The sequence below is a fragment of the Chaetodon auriga genome, chromosome 6 (genome assembly GCF_051107435.1).
Source record: "Chaetodon auriga isolate fChaAug3 chromosome 6, fChaAug3.hap1, whole genome shotgun sequence".
Taxonomy (NCBI): Eukaryota; Metazoa; Chordata; class Actinopteri; order Chaetodontiformes; family Chaetodontidae; genus Chaetodon; species Chaetodon auriga.
The window spans coordinates 8,213,647-8,240,081 of record NC_135079.1 but is presented as its reverse complement, the minus strand read 5'-3'; the positions used below and the strand labels follow the sequence as shown (position 1 = coordinate 8,240,081).

Genomic DNA, 26,435 nt, shown 5'->3' with positions numbered 1-26,435 from the left:
ACTGTCATTATTGATTAATTGATTAGTGTATTAGCACAGTGAATATTTTGGTAACAAGGATAGGGTCAGTCCTGTGGTTGATACAGAAGTGAGCCAATCAGGTGACTTGTTATAGAGTATTGTAACCGATCAGCACTATTTGCCAGTTGACATGGGGTGTCTTAGCTCAGACCTCTATAGGAGGGATTCCACGGACACATTTATAATATTCATTAAATACTTTTGTGCAGGGAAAAAAACAACTCCAATCATGATATATAGATATTTTTATTACAATTATCATCTATCTTAGCCTTATATTCCAGTTTGTACATTTATACAGATTACAATGATTTGCTTACAATACAATGACCCATAAATACACCACTCAACCAGGCCTTTCAATACACACAGTTTTTCTTTTATGTTGGCACTACACAAGCCTGGAAGAAAAAACATATGAAGAGCTTGGGTCAGAGTCAATTTGTCATTAAATTTCTCACACCCTTTTGGAACAATGGCTCTGTACCAACCACCAATAGTTAAATGTTAATGCCATTTTGATAAAAAGCATGCCATCAGCTCATGGGTATAAAAATAGCCATTTTGTTTTTTTTAATTCACAATATATACAATATCTTCACTGTTACATCAACACAGTTTAGATGGTGGTTTATAAATATGTAGTTTGTAATGCCACGTATACAGATTCAGAATAAGGACTTGTGTCTGACACAAACACCTTGATAAATTGATTGCTGTGACTTATGTAATAACAAGCAGGCTATTATTGCATTTTTAAACAGTGAACATGAAAGGCAGAGGTGAGTGACAGAGCATTGCCCAAAGCTGAGGATAAGACAGCAATAAATGTCTATGAAATGATGCAGTTTTTGCCTTTGTGCCCTCTCTTCTTTTTGGACTTAGTCCGTTGGCCATAAGGTGGAGAGGACATGCCTGCAGCAGGGCTGGGCAAGTCATCAGTGTAGTAGTATCTATGAGGCCTGGGCTGAGGGATTGGCTGACCAAGGAAAAAGCCTTCTTCCTCAGAATCAGAGGAGGAAGAAGAGCATGTAGAGCACCAGTCATCGTCATCCCCATACAGCCCCAAGAATCTGCTCCTGGCTGGGCCCTGCAGCCCGTAGTGTGACGTGGCAGCAGGATTGGGGTGGCCGTAGAAGGCTTGGTGGCCCTTTGGGCCAAGGCCATTGCCTCTATGGTCCACTTTGTAGCACATTTGGGCCCTTTCCTTGGGCAGAAGGTTAAGAGCATTGTCAGAGCGAGACTTGCGACTGCGGTGCCTCCTGTGGTGATGGTGGCGACCAGAGTGAAGTTCCTGGCCCTGTTCCTCGAAGTGGTACACTCTCCGGCGTGTCCGTTCACTCATAGGTGGCTGGCGCACTGGGAGATCGCAATAACGGCCGTTGTCCATCACGTCATCAGAAAATTTGACTTGCTGTGGCCTAGACTGTGAACGTGTCCTTCTAAGGGCAGGGATTTGAGGTTTGGGTCTGTCCTCTGGCAGAGGAACATCCTCTTCCTTTGGAACATTTCCCTCTACCTCATCTTCCTGGTCAGATACAAGGCTCTTGAGGGAATTTGCACTTCTGTGTAACATAGATGAGTTGAGGGTTCCCATATTACTGGTTTTCTCACAGTCTTCTGTCTCCAGGTCATGGAAGCCTTGCAGGGAATAAACCAAAGGTCTATCTTTACTGTCACCATCTACTGAGGCCCCTGGGGAAGAGAGAGGGAAATTATTAAATCTTTGCACATGGACTCAAGACTTTAAAAATAAGCTATTGCCACCACATAAAAGATTATTTTCTAACATGTGATGTATCACGTCACTTCTACTCACCAGTAATATTGGAGAGTGCGAGTGAGTCCATAGAGTCTCGGACACTCTGATCTGTCTTCTTCAACTCGTCTGTGATACACTCCAAAGAGTCATTGTACCATTGTGGCTCCTCACCCTGGAAGCCTCCGCCAGCCCCATGATCCAGCTCCAACTCCTGGATCTTTCTCGCTGGGCCTGGGTGACTACCATAGGCTGAGTCTCCTAGCCCATCCTGTGACTGGGCCCAGTACATGTCAGCCTGATACTTCTTACTCGCCAAGCTCCCCTTTCCTCCTCCACCACCACTGCCAGCTTTTGAGGACTCCTGCTTGGACTTGGCATCTTTTTCTGAGATCCAGAAATCCGTGGGTCTGGAGTCATTGGCTTGCTGGAAGACCCCATGTTCCCCAAACTTTAATAACAGCTGAGTCATGTAGTCCTCATGCTCAGCCCACTCCTCCTCCTGGTCCTCAGGTGCCTCAGCCTCCTCACCACGTCCTCTCCAGAAATGCTCATCAGATAAGTTCATGTGGGCAAGCTTGTTGGTCAGGGTGTCGTCAGCATTTCCACTGAAGCCAGGGAACTTATAATTGACAGAGGGTGAGAAGAGGAGCGACTGTCGGCATTGGTCGGCTGAGCGACTGCTTTTGCCCATGCGCACACTGCGGCGAGATTCACGTGAGCGTGCTGACTGGAAGGCTGAGTCAGAGGAGTCAGAGGCATGCACATCTTCCCCGAGGCTGCAGGCCTTGGAGCAGTAAATACGGCCCTGGTGTGGTAGGAAGGGGCAGCCCAGTAGAGAGCTCTTACACTGGGCACAGCTGAAGCAGCTCTCAGTGGCATGCCAGTGAAGCCCATCATAGGTCATCTGAGCATGATCAACACCTGGAAAAGAGGAAAAGTTGAGATGGTTTGCAATACTACTACTACTACTACTACTACTAAAACTAATAATAATAATAATGATAATAATAATTGTATAGCACTTTTCATACATACGAAAACATAGCACAAAGTGCTTTACAGTCAAAGATAAATAAAGACTCGCCGGCCTCTACCCTGCCCCCACACACCCACACAAAGCCACACAATCAACACTCACGTTACATCATGATGAAGTACATACAATACTGCTATAAAGGCTAGACAAGTATTTAAACTCTAGAAAACCATCATCTTACCAATATGTTCTCCGCAGGCTTCACAGTACTCGGCATAAAGAGACTCAAAGCAGCCACAACAGTATGGTCTGCCGTCCTTCATGATATAGCGCTGGCCCCCCAGAATTGTCTCACATTCAAAACAGGCAAAGTGCTTCATGTGCCAGTGACGCCCCTCTGCCTCTGTGCACTCATCAGCAAAGATGATCTATAGACAGATATGCACCAGTTGAGACAGGGAAAGATAGAAGATGGCAGTACATCTGTCTGTCTTCAGTCTATATATTCATGTTGGATTTATGCAAGGCAGTCAAGATATAAAATAAATGTCAATGCTGTCTCAGGAAAATTTGAAAGGGCATAAATTTCAGACTCTGGATGTTTTTCCGTCACTACGTGGTTTTACCTCATCGCAGGCTGAGCAGCGTGGTTTGAGTAGCTCAGCATGGTGCCTTCCACAGTGGATCTTTCCATCATGGTAGAAGTAGATCAAATCCACCAGCAGTTCACTGCATGTGGAGCAGGCAAAGCATGCTGGGTGCCAGCACAGCCCAGGGCCAGCCCTTGAGGCAAACACTGCCATTTCTCCACCGTTGATGTTGTCACCACACTGTAATATGCAGACATGGTTGATTATAACATCCTGTAATGACTCTTAGCTGTACTTCCAAAATACTTGTGTGATAAAATCCTGCATAGGTAATTACATATATCATATAACTCCATGGACATAGCTTTGACTTCAAGTCCAAATTTGCTCCTAATGTAACACAAAGCCTGGCTCATAGAAACTAGAACATTATATGGCTTCCATTTGCTCTGTTGATGAGGGGGTACATATGTGGCCCATCTAGGTTGTCCTAAATGCAGTCCCAGAGTGGCCAATTTGTTTTTCTTTCCTGACCTTTCTTCCTGACCACGTGAAGACATGACTTTTCAAATCAACCACAGTAACTCTGGATAGGACGGACAGTTAAAAAGAAAACGAGAAAGCATGGATGTCTAGTTGAAAGCTACATCAGCGTTTTGACAAGGTTTACGGGCACCTTCTGGCTGCTCAATGATCACTTTAAATACTAAATGAAACACTGTCATGAGCTACTCCAAACCACTCAGCAGCGAAGACTTTAAGTGTGCATGGCTGCAAATCCAGCTTGTGTTTAGGGATCTCTTAAATAGCATGGCTGACACTCAGATCTTTATTTCGGCTTTCCCTCTGGGCTTTAGCTAAAAATTGATCCAGATTAGCCAGATTCCCATGGAGGAGATGTACAGAGGACAGGCAGCAAATCGTTTTTTAATACTGTAGTTGAAAAAGCTCTTGGACTGAAAAAGTATGGGTTAGGTCCTTGACTTCAAAACAACGTCATACCATAACCACTCTCTCAGTCCTCCCTATATTTAAAGTAGTAAATAATACATGCAGAACAGGGAACGTACATGCTCACAAATGCTGTTCAGAAGGTTGCGGGGCAGCAGTTTCACTGTTCCTCTCCCCAGGGCTTCCTTCTTCCTCTGAACACTGAACATAAGTAGCTCCTTCTTCTCCTCCTCACTGAGGGACTGACAGTAACGCACCTGGGAAAGAAAGTGATATTATGAGTAAGACGGCCAATTTCGTAATACAGACTTTTACATCAAGGAGAGGGATTTGTTCTTCAGTCTTATACTGAAAAAACAACCCTGCTGGATGGGATATGAATTCCCTTCAATGGTTCAAGCAGCCTTTTCATATTACACCCTTTGAAAGATCCAATTGCAAGTCTGTTGGCTACTAATAAAAGGTTATAAACTTAGGTAAGTATGAGAGAGGGCAGAGTGCATACCAGAGCATGCTGAACAAAGGCAACTCTTGACCCCAGCTTGCCCTTCCTACACCCCCTACATATCTCCACCCACAGCCCCTGATTGAGAACATCATTTTTACAACAGGCCTTTTTGATGTTTCCCAAAGCCTTAACAAGAGGGAAAGCAGACGTTTACACAAACAAGGCCTGTGTTTAGAGTGAAATCAAGAGGACGGGCAACAAAGGAAGAGAGACAGCCAAGTCGAACTGTGGTGCCACTGCGGTGGTGGCATCACATAAAGCCTTTTTTCAAGCAGCGTCCCTCTCTCCCGCTGAGCAGTCCTCGTAAAAACCACTACTATGACTGGAATCCTGCTGGTGGGGGCTCCCGGCAAACATCATAAAATCATCAAGTCAAAAGTCACATTGTGCCCACACTACATGTCTACAAGATTGTGGAACAAAAATCCCCTAGTGTGATGTCAACGTGAATGCCAAGGGCTCATATTAGTGGGATGGCATGGAGATGGTGAGGCTGTTAACACCGTGGGTTTAGCGGGTAGCAACAGATGCGGCTGCTCAAACAAAATGGAGAGTGAATCTTTTCTGCAGCTGTGGTGTAAATGAGAGGGCCTGCTGGGATGAATTTTATGATTCTTGCATTTATGCACGTGTAGAGAAAATATTCTTACCTCATTATCATGCGGTGGAAGTTGATAGAGGAGCTGCTTGATTCTAAACTTTTCTCCCGGACTGTTCACATAGGGGATCTTATCCTCAGGCAGACAGGAGAAATATAACTGGACCTGCAGAAATGATGGCATGGAGTAAGCAGATTAGACATAAGAACACTGTATGACACAAAGCCAGTTTAGAGAGCCTCAAGACAAGGTACTAGGTTTTGGTGACACTGCAGAAAAACATATATATCATTGATGATGAGGTTAAAAAGTTGAACAGAAATGTTCAATGAATCCCCATGCAAGACACATGAAACCCTTTCCAAATTATATGTTTTCAAGAATGTGGGGTCATTAATCCTAACATATAGCTGTGTTTTGGTTCCCCATGAAGTGGGGAAGCTTTTTTAAACTCAAATCCATCAAACTGCAGGAATATATTATTGTTATGATGTTGGACAGAGCAGCCCATATTTCTGACACAAATTCTTTTCCAAGGAAGCAGAGAAGCAACACATTAATTTGTGATGAGACACATTCTGGGACAGCTCTGTGTAAAATGTATGAAAGACTGACAGTGCAAAGAGTTTTTTACCCCCCACATCAGCTTTAATTCACAAGGACACGGCAGTGCTCACTTATGATAGCACTGGAGGGATCATTTTCTTCATCGATCTGTTCTTAACAAGTCAAAACAGGACAACAGGTCAAATCAGTTTAAATGGTGTATTTTTCCACTCATATGCTTGTCTCTATAGGGACAGGACAAAGCAGCCTGTTGCAGTGGCACTTTGACCCTTGGGGCTGACCACTGAAAACTAAACTTTATGAGGGAGGGGCTATTACAGCCGGCCAGATAAAGAGGTGGGATGTGCTTGTCTTGTGTGCTAGGAGGGCTTCCTGCAGTTTTGGCTGTCTAGAGGGGGAGTAACAGCAATTTACCCTGACAATCACCCCAACGTTTGCCCCCACCATAAATTATGCACATTTTCATGCTGCTATTACCCCTCATCCAGCTCCCTAGGGGCTGGGGAATAGTCAGCTATCACCCAGGCCCTATGTGCTTCTTCACTGTAATGATGACCCATAATACATGGCCCATTCAGGGCAATGGCTGCAGTAAAGGCATTACAGTTGACCAATGCATTTCCAGAACAAAAGGCTCCGCATGTTTGGGACTTAAGGTTTTCTTTTGCTGTGAAGCCATCTCTTCTTGCCCATCTCCCCCTCATTGCTTCCATGTGTGTTGTTTAACAAGGGAAGCAGGATGGAGAGACATGGAGAGGAAGAGAGAAACCCAGTGAGAAAAGGGGGAGAAACAAGGAGAGAAAAATGCAGCAGATTTGGGAAAAGTGCCACATCACACTGGCTGCCCTGCGGACACATCTAACAGCCCTGCCTGTGTTTGTGAAGGAGACGGCTTGTTAAAAGACGGCCCCTTGATTCCCAATGCTGCCAGCAGCAGTAGGCTCGACCCACCAAAGTCCTCTTCTTAACAGATCTCTGATAATCACAAGCAGACTTTGCCATACCGCAGTTTGTAAATAAAAGTACACACATCCTGCCGTTAAGTGGCCGCCTGGTAGAGCCTGACAAGTCTGCCTCAAACAAAGGGACCAAGCAAAAGTTTTATGAAATATGGTGTCTGTCCCATATGTGCCATTATCCAGAGACTCTAGTTAGTATGTTACTAAGTAATGTGCTGAATAGCATTTATCTGGGCCAGGCAAATGGGCTGGAAGGGAGTTAAAATCAGGTCAGAGCTGTTTTTACTCTCTGTCAGGAGGATATTACTCAGTGTGGTGAGTTGGGGAAATAATGATTTGTGAATCAATGAAATAGGTACCACAGTTAAAGAGGACAATATCATGCTTTTCTTTGTAGTACACCAAATCAAATCAAACGCAGCTCAGAACACCTTCATGAGTGTCATAAACAACAGCAATAAGAATACTCCATTGTGAGTAATAATTTGCTCACCTGTTCAGGCCTCAGGCCAGGTGGAACCCAGGCATACTCCTCCAGCGCACAGCCTGAGTCATCATCAGAGGTGGAGCTGCGTTGGAAGCCAGAGGTCAGCTTACTGACTTTCTGCTCCATCATCAAGTCTCGCTGGCGCGCCCCACCCTGGAAGCCAGCCGCCGACACTGCTGCACTCGCCAGGCTCATCAGAAGCTCTTTTTACTGGACAGACAAAGCAAAAAAAAAAAGAAAGGGATGAAGCGGAGGACTGAAGGAGGAACTGGGGTGAGGATATAAACTGGAACCGGACTGATGAAGCAGACAAGGAAACGAACTGTTGGTTAACAAGCCATCGCGTCAACCAGTCCCCACATAATTTTACCCTCACTCCATGTAATCCAGCTCTCTCATGTCAGTGCCATTCCAATGAATGTTAACCACCAGCTGAGTCACACCATCACTGTCTCTTTCATGAGGCCCACAGCCCCCCTCAAAAGCCCATTATGGTATCTGAGCAAGCTTTTCTGGGTTCACTTCTGGTGATGAGTCTACTTCATAAAGACACTCATAAAGAGAACTATACCCTTTCACTGCTATTGTGGTGGCAGTTAAACATGTGCCCTCCTCATGTGGCTTTTGAGGATATAGAGACCATTAGGAAATGCCCAAAGCTTCATGAGGTGACGTCCAATCTCATTACAGTGACAATAACAAGCAGTTAGCTATTCATAAATACATAGTGAATTCAGAATTACTTATATGTTCTCCCAGTCTTGGGCAATGTTTCACAGACCTCACATTCCTTTCCCATACCGTAACTGAGTTTGCCATCGACTCAAAAGCAAGAACAACACCAGACACTGGCTTTCAAATCTTTAGGTTTGACCTTATCTGTGGAGCTAAGGTCTGAATGAGTCATCATTCATCCTGGTGAAGTGCTACATCATACTATGTCCCAAGAGAGGCCACCACATGGGATCTGATGCTGGCTTGATCAGTTGAGCCTGTGGTCTGTGTAAACACAGGCCTGGCCTTAAGACAGGGCCACCATATGGGGAATGTCCACAAGCCTGGTGTCTCCCTTCATCTCTGCTTTTTCTTTGGACTGTTTGTTTTCCAACCTGCTGCAGTGAGTGTCTGATCATCCTTTCATCTCTTAGATGGGCAGAACAATGCCAGACAGGTGAAGTAGTCAGATAGGCAGAGAGGGACAGAGCGGGGCGTGGATGGATGGTGGCGACTGATACTCGGCTGGACACTAACAATGCAATAGAAAAATAGAGGCAGGAGATCAAAGACTGGCACAGTGTTGAACTATGTGTGTGGTGGCCACGTTCACTAATGCTTTTCCACACATCCATACTTTTTCAGATAAGAATATACTGTGGTAATAACACAGATAAACAAAATAAACCAGTGCATAGCTGGATAGAATACAAAAATAATTAAATTAGTGAAATCTTCAAGCTTGTTAATTCTGCAGAGCAGCAGCCACTGTGGGCACAAATGAAAACTACAACTTAGTGGAAAAATATACAACATAGTTCAATTACAGCAATAGCAATATCACCCTTAGGTTTACTAACATTAGCCACAATGCTACTGCTCATGCCTGACCAAGTAAAGCTGCAGTGCAAAGCCGCATCGTTTATTGAACTGAGCAAGAGTGTGGTTATCATTTATGACTTAGACTTCTCATTTCTTAGAGGAAGTATATGTTGTTTGTTCTTTTCCAAGCTACATAGTCTCACTTCAAGTCATATATTTGCATTGAAAATTTGCAATTTGTCAAACTGGAGAGTCAGAGTTTATTATTATTATTATTACCTGGGCCGCTGTGGTATGGTCGCAGCCTTACTGCTCTACTTTTGTTCTATGTGACAAAAGGAAATGACACTGAGTTCAAGCTTGGGAAGCAATTTAATTCAAAAACTTTGTTTGAGCTAATTGTGAATAATCATCAACCAAATCACTCATGTAAGCCTTCTTTATCTCCTGAGCTGCTGCAAGCTTTGCACGTCCAGGCAGACATGGAGATGATAAATGTGTGTCCAGTTGTGGTCATTTCTCACAGGCCAAGGGCTCTAGCTGAGATCAAATGGGAGCCCAGCCAGCGTCCAGCAGCCTGGCTCTTACACCACCTTCCCCCAAGCCTCCACCCCCTATGGCCGGCAAGGGCACCGAGGGCCGCGGAGAGACAGCTGAGAAAACCAGACACACTCGAGTGCAGCCTTTGAACACCGGCATGACAGTAAAGGGCCTGAAAATGTACGCTCTCTCCTGGAATGATATATATGCCTGGCTGCCTCCAGGAGTGTGCTACTCCCATGCATGCATGAAGAGGGAATGCACACATTTACGTTGAAGCTAACATTGACACAGGCAGACATACAGCATAGACACAGGCTGCTATAGGCGAAGCTGGTCCACACATACAGCCACATAAACACCCTGTCAGAGTCAGCTGTACACTCATGTACCCGACTTCTTGTTTCTGAGATAGTGGCACATCTGACCCTCCTGTGGATGATTAACTGCCGCACACACGGCATGCCATACCACACGGCTGCTGGTCATTCATATCAACTCATCTTCCTCAAGGACAAGTCTGCCAAGACTTGCAACTGCCAAGGATTGGACTGTCCTCCTCTAGCCTGCAGTGGATTTGTGGGCTTTTTCGGAATTCGTTCATTGCGCCACAAAGTGTCAAGACAGGCAGATTGTCTTATGACACGTCCCATTAAAAAGCCTCATGTCCTGAACAATGGCGCCTTTGTGAAGGAATCCACTGAAGGCTTGTTCCATCAAGAGCCTGTTTATCTCCGTTTAAGTCTTTTTTTCTCCTGAAGATGTGGTGTGTTATCTCCTCATACATGACAGTTAAAGCCCTCAAACCCAGATAACCTGTCTTCTGGGGGGGGGGGGGGGGGGGGGGATAAGATACTCTCTTGTTCTATTCGCATCTATTGACTTGCAAATGAGACCAAAATAACCTGCAAAAATGTGTCCTTGTTTGAGAGCAGCTTGGGTTTCACATGGGAGATGGCTAACTATAGGCAGGTTCTTTCAGGAGCCGAGAGACTCCGACTTCATAGCCTCACATTTTATCAGGCGCAGGCTCACTCATGCGCTACATTTGCTAGAAAGATGTTTGCTTTCACATGTTGGCCAAGTCTCCGTGAGGATGTATCACACAGCCAAACCTGACTCACAGGAATGTCAGGCTTGAACTTAAGCGAGGCCCACAAAGAGGAATACACACAGTGTTAGGCAAAGCTCCTTTCTCATACAACATCTGCTTGCATGCTAATTTTTCCTTTAGATGTCAGTAGTTCATTTCCTCTGACTTTGCCCAGAACACTTCCTTAACCTTTTTGAATGACAGAAGCACTGAGCCAACTAACTAAACCATGCTTATACCGACTTGCCAAGTCACTGACTCATCACTTGTGCTGGCTTTTTAAGTTTGTCTCCCAACAAGAAGCCCATGGTTTGTGAGATTAGTTTTTACTCTCCCCCCTCTCACTGTTCCACTCCCCCTGCCCTGCCCTCCTCCCACACTAGCCAGACCCCTGCAGTCCTGAATGTTTAACAGCCCCTCACTCTTTTGTAAAGGTGCTTGTTAACATGGCTTTGGGAGCTGCAGGCCTGCATGTCTGACTGATCTGCCCACAGAGGGCCAGAGGGTGGAGGAGGTGATATCAGACTGAGGCTAAAATGGGGTGACCGACATGTATGAAAATGTTAATGTGTCTTGTTCCACAAAAGAGCTGAAATGTAAGTCAAGGCAGGTGAAAGAGGGAAGCTAGAACACATGCCTGCTTTGAATGCTTTGATTGAAGATTTTAAAACATCCCACATGATATTCAGAATGAATGAAGAGGTCTGTCTTGTCGGAAAAAAAGAGCACAATGACTGCGATAGTCTTACTGCACAGAAAGCTTATTTCAACAAGCTGAATATAACACGAGGTCAATGAACAAGTGGGTGCAAACTTGACTCATTAAGGAACAAATTAACCACAGATCTATATACGCCCTTAAGAAAGCACTGCAGAGACTCTGCATCATGCGTTAACAGTGTAATGTTATTTATCACTCTGTGGAATACAAACCTCTCGCAGGACCTCATACTGTGACTGACCAATAAATATTGCTGTCAATGACATTTTAAATAGTATTCAACAGCACTTTAACCAGAGCCCCCCCAAAATCCAGACACTGGAGCATTGGATTAACAACCCTTGAGAGAGTGCACAGGGAAAATAAGCAGCTTCTGGTCTGAATTACTGTCTATATTCCTCTAGGAAGTGGATGATGGACATGCACACAACCCAACACAGTGCTCTCTGTCAGTTTGGACTGGCCCAACATGTTTAACTTGGCTCATGCGAGCTCAGCAATGCAGGATAGGCTCTACTTGAAGAGAAAAACAAGATTTTCTCTTCATAGTCCCTGCTTACTTGAGCTTGAACTCAGACAAATCTGTTTTTATGTCAGACATGATATGTCTTAACTTTAGAAGTATGCAGCGTATTATTACACCCTGCTATTCCAGTATACACAAATATTTTTAAATGACTAATATATTGTATCCCTTGTGACAAAAATCATTGTCAAACTGCAGGCCAAATCAGATTGGTCAACAATTGGATCATTTTGTGAACCACCAGTCTCACACAAATACTTGAGTTAATCAGCATTAATCTTGCAATTGAATGATCCAATAAACCAACCGAGTGCCATAAAATCAAAAACAACAACATTTGGGATGTTCATTCATGCCATTTCTGTCTACAGAAGATTTGAATTCAGTCAGCTTTAAAAACGCCCAGGTGGAAATGCTTCTGAGTGCGGCTGACAAAAGACCCAGAGAGGAGCTCGTTTTATGCAGTGTTGAGGTGCTTCATGGCTGGAGTTCGGTCAACTTATTGAGGCCCTCTTTCATGGCCAGGGGAGTGTTTTTCCAAGACCAAATGGATGGGAGTGACATCTCCACAGAGATCTACACTATGGAGACCACCTGCATGCTCTGGCCAGACTGAACTTAGACTCAACACACACGTGCTGCTGTCACATAGCAGACATCAAACATCCCAGTACAGTCAGTTTGCAGTATAGGGGAGCTGAAATCAACTCTTGGTGTGAAAGGTGCCAGCGTTCAATGGGAAAAAGTCCTTCTGAAGGCTGATTTTGACTTAAGCAAATATCAGAAGTTGCACAGAGCTCCATCTATACATGTGATGTGCTCTGTGTCTTGTTAATCATGCAGATTGCAGATTAATAATTAAAGCATTCTTCCATTATAGTAAATTAACCAAGAGATTTCAAATACATTTTTCAAACTTTAACTCTGCATTAGAGTTAAAGAAGCTTGTTTCATCTAGTAGCAAAGAACTTTAAGGATGATTTATTAGTGCAATACTTTAACATCTCCACTTGTTCAAGTAGTTTTCTGTCAGTCTCACTACAAACAAAAAGCACATTCCTCTGAAAACACAGATTACATCTTCAGTCATTTCCCTGCTGGTCTTACCTCAGCGGAGGCCAACTCTCCTGTGGCGAGCAGGAAAAAGGATCTTATCACCACTATATCCAGTCCTAGATTCTTCTCCAGCCTCTGGGCTCCATTTATCAAGATCCCCAGAGCTCTAATTCCAGGACAGAAGCAGCAAGCCTTCTCTATCAGAGCTGTCAGCACAGTAACAGCCCATATCAAAGCTCAGACTGTAAAAAGACAGGGAGATGTCTGTCTGAGTGCGTGGGAGAGAGTGTTTGAGAGGGGTGTGTGCGTGTGCGTGTACATGGAGGAGCTCAACCAGATGGTCATCCCACCCTTGTCTCTCTCACCCACTCCTCCTCCTCCTCTCCCTACCCAACCCTCTTAAGCTCAACCCGGCCCCTTAACCTCAGAGCAGCCAGTCACGGCAGGTTATAGAAGAGCGAGGCGTCTCTCCTCCGCTGACCCTCCCCTCCTACCTCAAGCATATGCTTCCAAATGAGAACCACCAGTAGAGCTCCAGCTCACAGGAACTGCGCTTTTAAGTAGCACATCAGTGATGGCAGAGCTCGTTTTACCACACTGACCGCCCCGTCTCCACAACAGCCTTCACATGACATTCTTCTCTCTACTTCCCTATCAACAGCTCAAAGATGTGGGGAAGGTGGTGAACGTTACAGTCAGGCTTTGGTTTATCTGGTGGTTTGTCTCTCCTCTGTCTCGCGCTAAAATGTCACTAAGTTACAGAGAGCCCTTTGCTAACTACAGCTTTATGATTATAGAGTGATTGTTGGTTCGGTGAACAAAAGATGCTTTATTTATCCCGCCGCGAAAAATTACTTCCTACCGTCTACAACATCCGAAGTCAGCCTCACATAACCCTTCCCTGTTACTGAACATGATGTCAGCAAGTCTAAATGAGACCATCTATCGGGCCTTTAAGATATGAATTACAGAAGGTCTACACAAAAAAATGACTTAAACCACAATGCTGTTATTATCAGCTTACCATAGTCGGAGTGAGGGTTAAAAATGTCCAACATTGTGCATCTCAACTTTGCTAAGTCAAGCAAAATGCACAATGTAGCTATACTGTGGGAATCTGTGTAGTCAAACTGTAATGTAAGGGTGAGTAAAATAGTTCAAAGTAATGTGAAACTACATGATTAGTCCATTAACTGATCAGTTAATTTACCACAATACTGATAATTGATCATTTTTTCCACTGTGGAATTGAGCAGAGGAAAATTTCTTTTATACTCTTTTGTACATAATGTACATAGAATTACCAGAATTCATCAGTAAAGTCTTATTTGAGCTTATTTTGCTCATTATTTAAACAGAAATGTACTCGTTCCATTTTCTCAAGTTTGATGATCTGCTTCTTTTCTCTGTTTTCCATGATAGTAAACTTAATTTTTCTGTTTGTAAGATAAAATAAACAATCTGAATCTGTCATCTGGAAACTTCTATTGGGCATTTTTAGTTGCAGCCCTAATTAAGTTGTACGTATCTTCACATCCTAAACACGCAGTGTCTGTCGAGACAAACCTTACACAGAAGATCAGCATTACATTGCTTGCACTACCAAAGCTCCCTGTTTGTCTTTATCATCTACCAGTGCTGTAGGACAGGAGTTAAAATTATACACATGTTCTATAAAACCCAAATGTAGACACACGCCCATCCAGTGAAACTCCCCAGAAGGACGCAGTTGACCTCTGCCTCTCCTTCACCTCTGCAGGAATGTCAGAGCGTGATTCTCTTCCTGTTGCCTCAGAAAACAAAAGTGACCAGTTCAGGTCAAACTCTGGACAGTTGCACCTTTTGCATGCTTTTGTGGTTGTTTGGTTGCAAAGTGTTACTTTCTCCCAGAAGGACATGTTTTATGGTGAACATAATTGTGTCTAAGCGAACCAAAAAGTTCATCCTTTTCAACGTGAGGTTTTGCTGTAGAGGGTTAACATACTTTAAGATTGTAAAACAAAGCAGTAGAACTTTTTACTAGGCAGCACGGAATCTATTAAACAGCTAGAATTGCTTTCTTTATTAACATTTTAGCAGCTGTTTAATTTTGTGGAGATGACGTCAGGGTGTAATTCTGTGAACAAGAACACATGCGAGAAGCATTTACACTGTGGGGTTCTTAAGTGGGGGATGATATAACAGGGTTCACAAGGGTCAATACTGTTATGAGCAATGAAATTGGAAAAATGTGTCTTCACAGCATCACAAATGGAACAAGCGCTACAGAATTCTATCTATTTACATGCACAGTTCTGTCCATTTGACGATCCACAGGATGTTCAATGCTAGTTTCGGCTGGTATGTCAAACTTAGCATGCAGACAATGATGTTCTGCTGTACTTCCCTATAGAAAACCCTCTTTGACATCAGAATATCAGCCAGAAAAGAAGGGAAAAACCATGGCCGCTCATTCCTTGCTCAGCTCAACTGACAGCATGTGATTGAGAGGCACCTTTTCCATCCTCTGCTTGCCCACACACCTCACATTCACAGCATTAAGTGCTGAAATATCACAGCATAGGAGGTGAATGCTGACCGTCATTTCACTGTCATTTAAATATCAAAAATGCAGCTTAGACAGGTTGATGTCGCTTTTAGTGGAAAGAAAGCAGAAAAATATGATTCAGTAAAGTGATGTTTGGTGCTCTGGGGCTTCCAGACACCTGCGTGCTGCATGTAGCGTAGCTGTGTGTGGGTGTGTGGACAAAGCCATTGTAGCAGCCAAGGCCAGGGAGGAGAGGCACCCTTTCACAGCAAAACTCAGGCCTTTGTACTGATCCCAAAGACTCTGCACCCTGCTCCATTAGCAATTCTTAGAGGGGAGGGACAACACACCGTCCTGGCTTTGGGAGGGGGGGCATTCATGAAATGCAAAGCTAAGATGGTAAACTTATCTAGAAAAAAGCTGCAGAGCCTATTCAGCAACCATGGCGTGCGCAAACAGAATTTGTCCGATTTCCCTCAAAATGTAGAAATGAATGATTTTGCCACATTTGAAGCTTACAGGAAGCTGATTTATGGAGTTTCTTCTCATTTCAAAGTTGCAGATTTGAAAGACAGTTGAGAAACAGCTTTAAAAGTTGAAGAAGCAGTTGCAGATGTCTTTGAAGTTCAAATTGTGAGGACATCTTATACTGAAGCTGCAAGAGACTCAGTGGCCTTTGACAGTGAACTGAGGTGAGGACAACTATTTAAATGTATGTGTGGATTATCTTTAGTCTCTCCTGTATCAGAACAACATCCCGAGCCTCATTCTGAGTTTGTATAACTATAGTTAGAAAAAGCTGGTTGCACAGTTCAAGGTTTGCCCCAGATAGTTGAATAATATGAAGTTGGACAAGTCATGCATCCCTGACCTTTGACCTTGGAGAGCACCAGATGACCCATAAATCTATGGCTCCAGGGCTTTACGGCCCATTCCCCTGTCATAGCCACAACGACCTGAACGGCACCTCACACCTGGTCTGCACCTTCTCACTGCTGTAAAAAAAAAAATAAAAATCGCCTTGCGCTGGCGGCGAGGAAGTCCATGAAACCAGCATGCCCTGACAATGACAGGACAGGGGTGATGGCCATCAGAACCAACACCCAATGATAAAACTGCATTCTTCTCTGGTCCAAACACGTCCTTGAAGATGGGGACCCATAAAACAAAGCACCTAGTCAAAGCTGAATGCTGGATCTCATGTGAATGTAATCCGCATGTGAAATCTTGTGCAGAGACTAGCATGTTTAAATGAGACAAATTTAAGTCCCAAGAAATGCCATAAATTGGGGTACCGAGGGGGGCAAAGGGAAGGTCAGTCTCTAACTCACCGTCACTGATGACCATTGTTAACAGCAGCTCTCACTGGTGTGTCAGCTACCTTATAAAAAGTAGGCATTCTCAAGGTTTAAATGACCTGCCAATGGGTATTAGCAGGACACAGGCCCAACAAAAGCCTCAGTTATAAAGGCCAATAAAAGCCTATCACTCTACTGTAACAACAATCCTTTTTACGCCTTGAAAGAGGGAGGAAAAGGTCAACTGGTGGAGCAGTCAGCGCATTGATATTGACTTAGCTAGATTGGCGCTGACAAACTCAGGTCAGACTGTGGGCTTGTTAGCCCTATAACCCTCACATAACCCCTTTTACTGTTTCACTCTGACACGTTGGAGGCAGCTGAGGGCAAGCCTTAGATCTGAGCTTAGTTTCTGACAAGAGACATTTGTAAAAATTAAAGAGAAATATCTATTCACGTGACACTTGACCTCACTAAAGAGCACGTGGTTCTCCAGAGTAGGACAAATCAAAATGAAACGAGGTAAGGGTTCAGGATTTATTGGACTGAACTGGGAATGGGATATGATTACGTCTGAACTTTTCAACTATGACTGAAAATCTAATTATCAGACTTAAACAGCAACACAACAGGTCAAAAACACTTAAATCCGTAACGGTCCACAACCGAGCTGTCTGTGTTGAATTATCAAATTACACTATGTAATGCTGTCGTATAAAACCAACAACATAATACTTGTTAAGTAGATGATGTCAGTTTGAATAAGCCTGATTTCATGGCAGCATTCGATGAGCATATTTCTAATCTACCCATTTATTTCTGCCTTAGCTAATTTGCTGTAACCCTGTTGTGTCATGTATGATGCAACACCACATGAATGTGTGGTTTTCATGGAGTAACCTGTGATACATGACATAACACATCTCTGCTCAAAGCCTCGGTGCCAGCGCACAGGTTGCTTCTTCACTTTATCAAAAGCACACCGCTGCTTCGCCAAACACTGTACGAGTGGGACAGCTCATATTTCACGCTCAATTTGACACCCTCTCACCTAGCTGTAAAAGCCGGACCTCATTGGGAACAATGGGAAGTGGAGCGACAGAGCTCCTGGGGCTGTTAAAGGGAGGAAGCCCCTTTATTTGAGGACACTATAACTCAACAAAAGCCTGTGGCTGTCTGCACACAGAGCGGCCGAGGATGAATGGGCTGCTCTTACACTACTCACTTGCGCTGACAAAAGCACTGGATCAGCAAAGGGAAGAGCTGTCATGTGTGGTCTCCATGGACAAACTGGGGAGAATATAGACATGAAGTTACAAAACAGCCCTATCAACACCTTAAACCAACGAGTTCACCCAGCAGGTCTGATCAATCCTGTTGAAACAGCAACTCGTCAACATCCAGGCTGAACACTTGTGACCTTGAAGGCTTCACTAAATGTTTAGCTTATGACCTCACACTTTCAGAAAGTCCAACTCACACACCACTTAAACCTCACACCTCACACATCTGGGCTTTTCTCCTCAACTTTCCTCGAAGTTCAACCGTATATCCTTCACATGGCGAGAAAACTATTTCCTGTGTGTTTCCAGCCCCGGGCTCAAACGGACACATGAATGAGACCGCCGTAGCAAAACAGGCAATAATCGGGCGCGAATGCTGCGAGCAAGTCATTGCAGAAGAAGAGGATGCAGTTTTTGGGGGGAAAAAAAGAAAGAGAAAGTTGGCAATTCCCACACGTGGAAGCATTTTCCCGAGCCGCACGGCTTCAAACGGCAAACCATGGAATCCAACAATACTCTGAAACAGTTAAGAGCTGCTCAGTCAGGATCCCACTAATGATTAACATTCCTGGAGAAACACTCCGTTACAGTCTTTTTAGAGCGTTCTAATTAAACACATGCTCCAGTGCCACAGCACAGAGGGAACTCTGACGACTGAGAGCGGGGATGCTTCTTTCCAGCTCTGCTTAATTGGACACAATTTAAGTCATTAAGGTGGTAGTAAAAACAGCAGAAAGAGCAGAGGAGAGGCCCGATGATCTACCCTCTAAGGCTCCCTGTTGCTCTGATGTTGTTGACCCTTTCACCTCCTCATGTGACTCATTCAATCATACAGAAAAAAAAATACTGCACCTACTTTCATTCTAAGATGTCTGATGGGAGATATGATTCGACACTCAGAGTTTATTGACACAGGCTGTAATATGTATGTGTTTCATTTCTGAAGAGGACAAAGAGGTTAAACATGTTTGGAGGTCCTACGTCTTGGGAGGCAAACTTATACCTAATTATCTATGCATGTGTGTCCCACATTGAGCTGCCTTTCTCTGTGATGATATATTGTCTATAGATGTTTTTTGTCTACAAGCTAAGAGAAATGTTGTAGCAGAAGTCTGCTATAAGTAATAATAAACAGTTACTCTGAACTACAGATGCACTCGTCCAACTTCTCAGAAATAATCTTGATACCGATTCCAATACCTCATTTTAGTGCATCTGCCAATAACAAGACCTGATCTGATAACAGGGTATGTGTAACTATTCATATTCCCAAGTTAAAATTCTGCCTGGATTTCTTTTATTTAATTCTTCTATTTTTCTGGAGGGGAACAGGAGGCCAGGGGATTCAAAATCGGTGCACTGCCACTCTAAACAGTAATGAGACACTTCTCATCTCATTTTGACAAATTCAGACTGTGGCATCACTTCACCTAAATCTATTTATGATTTCAAATTCAGGATTAATGTATCGGGAAGTTTGAGATGCAAGTTAGGTGAAGGGTGCAGTACAGAAACTTGTCTGTGGTGGATAGGTGAGTGAGCTGTGTGCATGTTATGTACTGTATGTGTGTATGTCTGTGTTCAGGCCTGGTGAGATCTGATCTGAAGCCCTCTGCAGGCCTCACTCAGTTTAGCAGATACACAGGCCAGACACGGGGTCGTTAGTGCCTGGGATCTGTGTGTGTGAGTGTGTCTGCATGTGTGTGTCTGTGTGTGTGTTGGCACTATGTACGCTATGTGTGCAATGGAAAAAAGGACACAACTGGCTGCCTTATCACCCCCCAAATTAAGGATACCAGTCCTCCAGGCCAGAGCTTATTCTTAGAAACCTTGCATGTAATACGTCTGCTTCTGACAGCAGCAGTGTGTTATTTTTGGAGCTGCTGATACTGAGGTCGCTAATGACACCAAATCATTTTCATCAAGATTCCAGCTTAAAGTAACACGTGACAGAGTGGGCATACATGCAGTGTGTGTGCGTGTGTGTGTGTATTTTAAAAAACGTTTCTTTTCTTCAAGATTTTCTTCCTTTTCAGCATCATAAAACTTTCCCTGAATGCTCAAATGTGTGCGTTTGCCTGTGGACAGGACACATAGGTGTACACATCTGGTGAGCCAGTGCTCTTGTTTTCTTTGGGAGCCCAGCCCCTAACAGGAAGACAGTGTGAGCATAGCAAACAAAAGCCTGGCTCTTTGAACTGGCCTCTCTCTAGGAGCTGCCGTCAGGTTGTTGTGGCCAAACGAACTGTTTCTGTGTCAGCTCAGTGGGCCCATTGTGGGCCTCGGGCTGGTGCTCTGCAAGACATGTCCTCAGCTCGCCTTTGTCAATATTGACCCATCTGTACGTTATCCCACAACATCTACCTTCACTGTGATGTATGACTCTTTCCAGCTGATAACAACACATTCGCTCTGTGTGAAGAGATGAGTTATATGAGATTACGAGGCAGCAAATACTGAACATAAATCCAGTGATAGTGAACTTAATAATAGCTGTCAAAACCGCATCTTTGGCAGCTTTTCTATGGTGCAAGAAAACAATCATTAAAGACATACCCTTGCCTTGCACAACTCGAATGCCTGTTGTTTCACACTTGTTTTTACTTTACCTGTTTGTTTTGAATGCAAGCATTAACTGATTCTGGGGCAATATGACAAAGCTGAGATAATGGCATCATTATGTTGGATGGACTTTCTCCCATATCTTTGCTGTATGACTGCTGTCTTTTGTGAAGCCTTCACTCCAACACACGTGCATTGAAACATGCATAAACAGCAGTGTAGATGGGTTTATAGTAGGTCAAAATTTTTGCATCTGTTAGTAAATCCCTGTATTTTTTTAGAGATGTTGAATCAGCTTCAGTTCTGAACCTGTTCTTGACATCCAACCTGAACCCTGGTACAGAGCATGGTCATTGGGTTCTAATATAAATGTGCAACACCTCTGGAGAAAAACCAATTTAATGCTTCAGATGAAAGGGAAGTGGTCTAGTGTTTCATTATGAATGTAAGGCATGTGCTGCGGTACATATCTGGTGGTACACAGAAGACTCACTGCTCTTGGATGGAAAACCTCGTCAAGGAATTATCTTTGAATTAGTGGACATGAAAAACTCCTCCAGTAAAAAAAACAAAGAAGCAGCAGCAGTTTAAATCTTCTCCTCAGAGACCAGGAGGGGGATAATCTATTGATTTGTTGCTCTGTCTTCCTGTTAATCTTCTTATGATGTATTTCACGAGATATTTTAAATGAGTTATTATAATTAACATTCAGCACTGTATAATCTGGGAATATGGCCAAACTCTTGTGTGCATAAATTGGTCTTTATTAACGGCATTGTAAAATAAGAGAGGATCAAAGTTTTACTGGGTAAATGTTCTGAGAGGAATATCCTGGCACACATCCAGCTCCTGTCCCGACTGTCTGGAGCTGTGACCTTCCTGAAAAATCTCAGGAAATATCTTTGTTGTCAGTCCAAAAATCCTTTGCCCTGCAGAGTCCATTTTTAAACCCTGCTGACCTTTTCTATATCATCCACGCTTGCTGACTCCACCCCTGTGACAATGCCAACAGAGCAGGAGGAACAAGAGCCACAGGAAGGGGAGGGGGTGGTGTGTGTTTTGCATATTTCCAGCCGTGGGGTCCGGAAAGCTTTGACTGAATCCCCTGTTGTGTCCCGGGGAAATGAGCTGGGCTTTTTAATGACTATCTCAGGGTAATATGTTTTCTTTTGCTTCTAGCCCTTGATGCTGTGATTGCTTGGATGGCTCCCCATAGATGTGGAGGACAGAGGAGAAAACATGCCCTACTGCAGGCAGCCATGTCTCTCCAAAAACCTCCGTCACTAAAGCTGCTGACATTTGGCATCTCTGCATCTGTTATTCCCCTTTATCAAAGACAGACATGTCGATAATAACCAGTTTTGGAGCATTGTGGTTATTATGCAGTGTTCATTCAGAGCTGAGCATCATGCCTATACATGGGGGTGATAATGAAACATGTGTGTCGAGTATAACTTTCATCATCGTGGTGGTCTGATGGTTAGTCCCGCAATTATTCCGTGTGGTTACCAGAGATCTGCAGGGGCATTAAACTCCACAGTGAGAGCCAAACGCGCTTTCCTCTAACATCATCCTGCAGCTCCTAATAAACAGAGTTGTGCCTGGAGGCGCTAAATCACTAGCTACCTTTAATCGCTTTACAATAATGCTTAGCATGTGGATCCAATGTGTGCCACTGCTGCAGGCAGATTCCACTGACTCTCATACATGATGCCGTTTGAAAGCTGCAGGAAGGGCATGACGAGCACAATGCTGTAATCGCTCCCAAAGACAGCAGCACCCACAGCGGTTATCCAAATCTCTTCAACCGCGGTGTAACAGTGCCCTAAATTTGACCATCCAGGCCACCGTCCATTCAGCCAGGCCCAGTGACCACAGACTCAGGGACCACCGGCGTTTAAACAAGCCATACTTCATCCAGCCTCCTGCCAACCTACCACAAACAGTTTACAGTCAACGCGCTCTGCTCTCTGGAGTTTGTCTGTGGCAACCTGAGTCCGTGCCACATCTCCCCGTCCAGAGCCATGAAAGACTGGCCTCCTCTGACAGCTCCTCACAACACACGGCCCTGTCCCGCTCTGCTTTTAGCCCTGCTGTGGTGAGCTGGACCACGTCTGGGGATAAAAGGCTGCCAGAGTGTTTGGCTTGCAGGCGATTTACACGGACGCGAGGGTGATTCATTCTAGCTTTGCACAAACAGGCCTCTGTGTACATTTCACTGGTACTGGGCTTTTAAATCAACAGTGGGGAACGTATACACACGGGCACTGGGACTTACATTCTGCTCATTCACACTCAGCTGGGCGTCTGCCACACACGCATACAGTCTCAAACACCTACAGACAGTCACACACACACACACACACACTGTAGGTGACTGCTTTGTCTCTTGTGAGGCCTCTAATCGACATAAAGCATTCTCAAGCCGATCACCTTAACCATCACAGCTAAACACTTAACCCCAGCCCTGAACTTAAACCTAACCTAACCTTTAAAACCAAGTCTCAATCTTCAAGCAGCACTTTGAAGAGCTGTCTGAAAGTGAGCACTGGCCAAAATGTCCTCACTCCCACTGTTTATGTCTGAGACTGGCCTCACGTCTGTGATTTGTCTCCACCTCCACCACTCTTGCTGTGCACACTAATGCAACAGCACACAAATGTGCTAATGTTGTAGCTAGCTTCTCTGGTTGAAAGGTGCATTATGAGGCGCTTGTACAGAAAACAGACCTTCCTGCTGGCCTGTTTGAAATCCTCCAGTCTCCACGCACTTTGGGACTAACCATCAACATGTTCCACATTTATCAAGCGAGCACCCGTAAATTTCAAATTGGCCAAACTGATCAGAACTTTTTCCACTGCTGTGTCCAAGTGAATTTCTGATAGGGCCAGCTATTTTATCTCCTAGAGCTAAAGTCTTATGAGTCTATTAATGGTTTCTTTGATTCACTTGGGGTCTTTTAGAAATGAGACGTGAACATGCACCGTGTGACGTGTGGAGTTGCTCCCAAAGCACCACTTGTAAATCATTTGGTCTATAAATAACTGAATGTTCACAGAGAGTTCTCACCTGCAGCCGATCAGTGAAAGTATAAGCTCAGCTAGCGTCTCTCCGCACACATGCTTCGCCTGCTAGATCATCTAAACATTAAATAACTGCAGCTGTGAGGGACGAGGCCCAGATTTCAGCAGATACACATTATGCTGATCCAGCGATAGCATTTACAGTAGATTCAAATCACTGATTAGAATTTGCATGACAATGCAGAACTTGTATTTTGCATTAGATGCTGGGTTTCATGTGCCCTCATTTTGTTTTTGTGAGCGCTAACATTACAGAGTTTAAATGAGAGAATAATGCTTGCATTGAACTGCTGTGCTTCACTTACACAAAACCCCAAATTACTCTTACTGTTTACTCTTATTTGGATTAAAATGTGAAGTAGTTCATGTTGACAATGCTAAACATTCTGTGACTGGTGAGCAATGAAGGTGTCAACCTCTATTCTAGCCACTAGGTGACACCACCACCTTGGTTCTGTGCTCTGTCCTCCCTGTTTCTGTGTACACAACACTCACACTCAGTGTTTCTTTCTTTGCCCTCTTCCTTTACTGGCCACTGTCCCAAGGAAAAAAAATCTATCAGTGACAGGATGGTTAAAAGTACTGTAATCATGGATGGAAGTGACCACTTTCAAAATACCTCCTAGAGCAATTAGAGGAAGATTTTGACGCGGTGAGCTACATGCTGACAGTGCAAAGGAGGAAGATCAACTGCAGGTTCTGCACAGTGTCAGCAGTGTCTCTTCCAAGTGCTCCAATGTATAAGTCCATTTATTTAAATCCATTTTCACTTGTGTTGTTCTGCGGCACCTCAAATCACTTCCACAATCTATCCATCGTGTCTGAGTGCAGACCATGGCACCTCCTGGGTCTGTCCTCTCACCTAGCTGTCAGGCTTTAAGCTGAACTGTCCGGGGATCAGCTCTGTTTTTGTCAGCTGTGGCCATAGTGACTGATTTCAGTCCAGTCTGACTCTGCCTTCTTTTGTGGGTCTGTCATTCTGTCTGCCCCCCAAGAGGGGCATGCACAGGACTTAATGGCTTATGGTGATGTTGACTGTGCTCCAACATGAGCAAAATATTATCTTAGACAGCCATGGTTAAATATAACAGTCAGTGCTCTCCTGTGCCGTGTAGGTTTAGCACCTTCTCTCACAGCTCAGAATAGAAATGTCTGAAACTTGAGGGTGTGTCGTTGTTCTCCAAAGGAAACACTTTATGACATGTTTAACTCTGCGAAAGGTCCGTAAGGAGTAATGTATTCATTCAAGCAGCTTGCAGGGTTATTTCAATTGAGAGTTTGCTGCAAAAATGTCCATCTTAATAAGTCTTGGATCATGCTCTGTTTTAAAACCATTCACCCAGCTGGGATATTTTTGTCTGATCTGCACTATTGTGCTTTGTTTCAGGATAAAACCAACTAAAATCTAAAAAGAACAATCTGGAGGATGAAAGAACTTTCTCAAACCGAGGTGGTTTCTGGTGTTGCCTGATGTATTCACAGCAATGAAAGATTTCTGGGCTCAATCTTAGCTCAAATCAGAATAGATGGTTCTCATCTTATCCATCATGGTTAGAACTGAAGAGAGTGAGTGACTTCTCATACTGTATGTGGCTGGGGTGACTGACCACATTCTCCCTCACTCAACAGCACTCTTGACAGCTATGGAGCCCCGCAGTGGCGGACGAGCAGCGGTCACGCAGCGCCGACCAGTTGTCACCAAAGTGACAGGCGACAGCTGAGTCCATACATCTGGAGGCCCCGGGGACTGCACACTTCCACCCAGCCCACGTCTCTGACCAAGTTTTTTTTCAGCGTCAGAGAAATGAGGTTAGTCTGACTACACGCGCAGGGAAAGTGAAACGTGTCTCTTTGGTGATGTTGCGGCGCAAAAGCGCAAAGCGGCATTGGAGGGTTGGGAGATTAAAACCAGTCTGATGACTTTTTGGGCTCACACAAGCAGCCAGTGACATCTACAGAGTCCCTCTGGAGTCCATCAGTTCAGCTGATGACAGTTCGGTTGTTATAATTCTATATGTAATCAATGGTGCTATTATATATCATTAAAGCTGCAACATTGAAGTCGATTCACTGCTGCGCCTTTAGAACGTTTTCACTGCGTAAAACTCGAAAACAAAGTGACCATTGAAGTCCGACAAAACTGGTCCAACCACAGGCAGTGAGATTACTTAAAAAAATACCCCGAAACCTGAAATTTATGTGCAGAAACAGCTGTTAAAACTCACTAAATTACTTAATTCCACTCACCCCCAAAGCGCTCAGCCGCAGTAAACCGAGAATCCAGAACCAATATTCCCGAAGTGAGAAAAGCGACTCACGCTGCGTCTCATTGGCATAAGATGAAAAGTCCAGACAGGGAGCACAACTGTGCCGCAAAGCTGAGCCCAGAGCTGTGCAAAGCGATAAACCTAAACTCCAGATACTGGCCGCATTGGTCTGGACTCGTCTGACTTCACCCGCTGTCACCACATCTCACTTTGAGCGGCGCACGGTGCGCTGTGGCGCTCCTCTCTGCGGTCACTGGGAGATGACATTAGCGTTGCTCCCTGCCTATTGGCTTAAACAAGCAGCCCCCACCAATCCTGGAGAGACGGACGAGTGTGGAGCACAGTGGACAAACGCTCCTGTGAGCTTAACTCCTGCTGCAGCAGTGGGGAGTTAAAGAAGAACTGTTTGTGTGATTTAGGTGCTTGGAAACTATAGGTGAGCTAATCTCTCCGGCCCTTACCTTTATATGAACTTTTGCCTTTATCAAGGCTACTGCATATGAGCCAATAGAAAACTGGGAAC

The 26,435-nt window shown here is 44.3% G+C and overlaps 1 protein-coding gene across 1 annotated transcript; it reads right to left on the bottom strand.

Annotated features, from left to right (window-relative positions):
* Window positions 1-249: 249 nt before the first annotated feature.
* Window positions 250-26,167, bottom strand: prickle1a (prickle homolog 1a). Its single transcript, XM_076733414.1, has 8 exons — window positions 25,893-26,167; window positions 7,427-7,630; window positions 5,459-5,572; window positions 4,420-4,557; window positions 3,386-3,589; window positions 3,001-3,187; window positions 1,841-2,704; window positions 250-1,716 (listed from the first exon to the last, which is right to left on the bottom strand). The coding sequence occupies exons 2-8, from the start codon at window positions 7,613-7,615 to the stop codon at window positions 854-856; spliced, it is 2,559 nt and encodes an 852-aa protein (XP_076589529.1). The 5' UTR covers window positions 7,616-7,630; window positions 25,893-26,167; the 3' UTR covers window positions 250-853.
* Between the last annotated feature and the right edge of the window lie 268 nt (window positions 26,168-26,435).

Excerpts from the sequence above, each read along its gene's own strand:
- prickle1a (XM_076733414.1), bottom strand. The coding sequence starts at position 7,615 with ATGAGCCTGGCGAGTGCAGCAGTGTCGGCGGCTGGCTTCCAGGGTGGG. Across the intron at positions 3,188-3,385 it reads GCTGCTCAGCCTGCGATGAG|ATCATCTTTGCTGATGAGTG; the intron begins GTAAAACCACGT and ends ATCTGTCTATAG. Across the intron at positions 1,717-1,840 it reads CGCACTCTCCAATATTACTG|GGGCCTCAGTAGATGGTGAC; the intron begins GTGAGTAGAAGT and ends TCTCTTCCCCAG.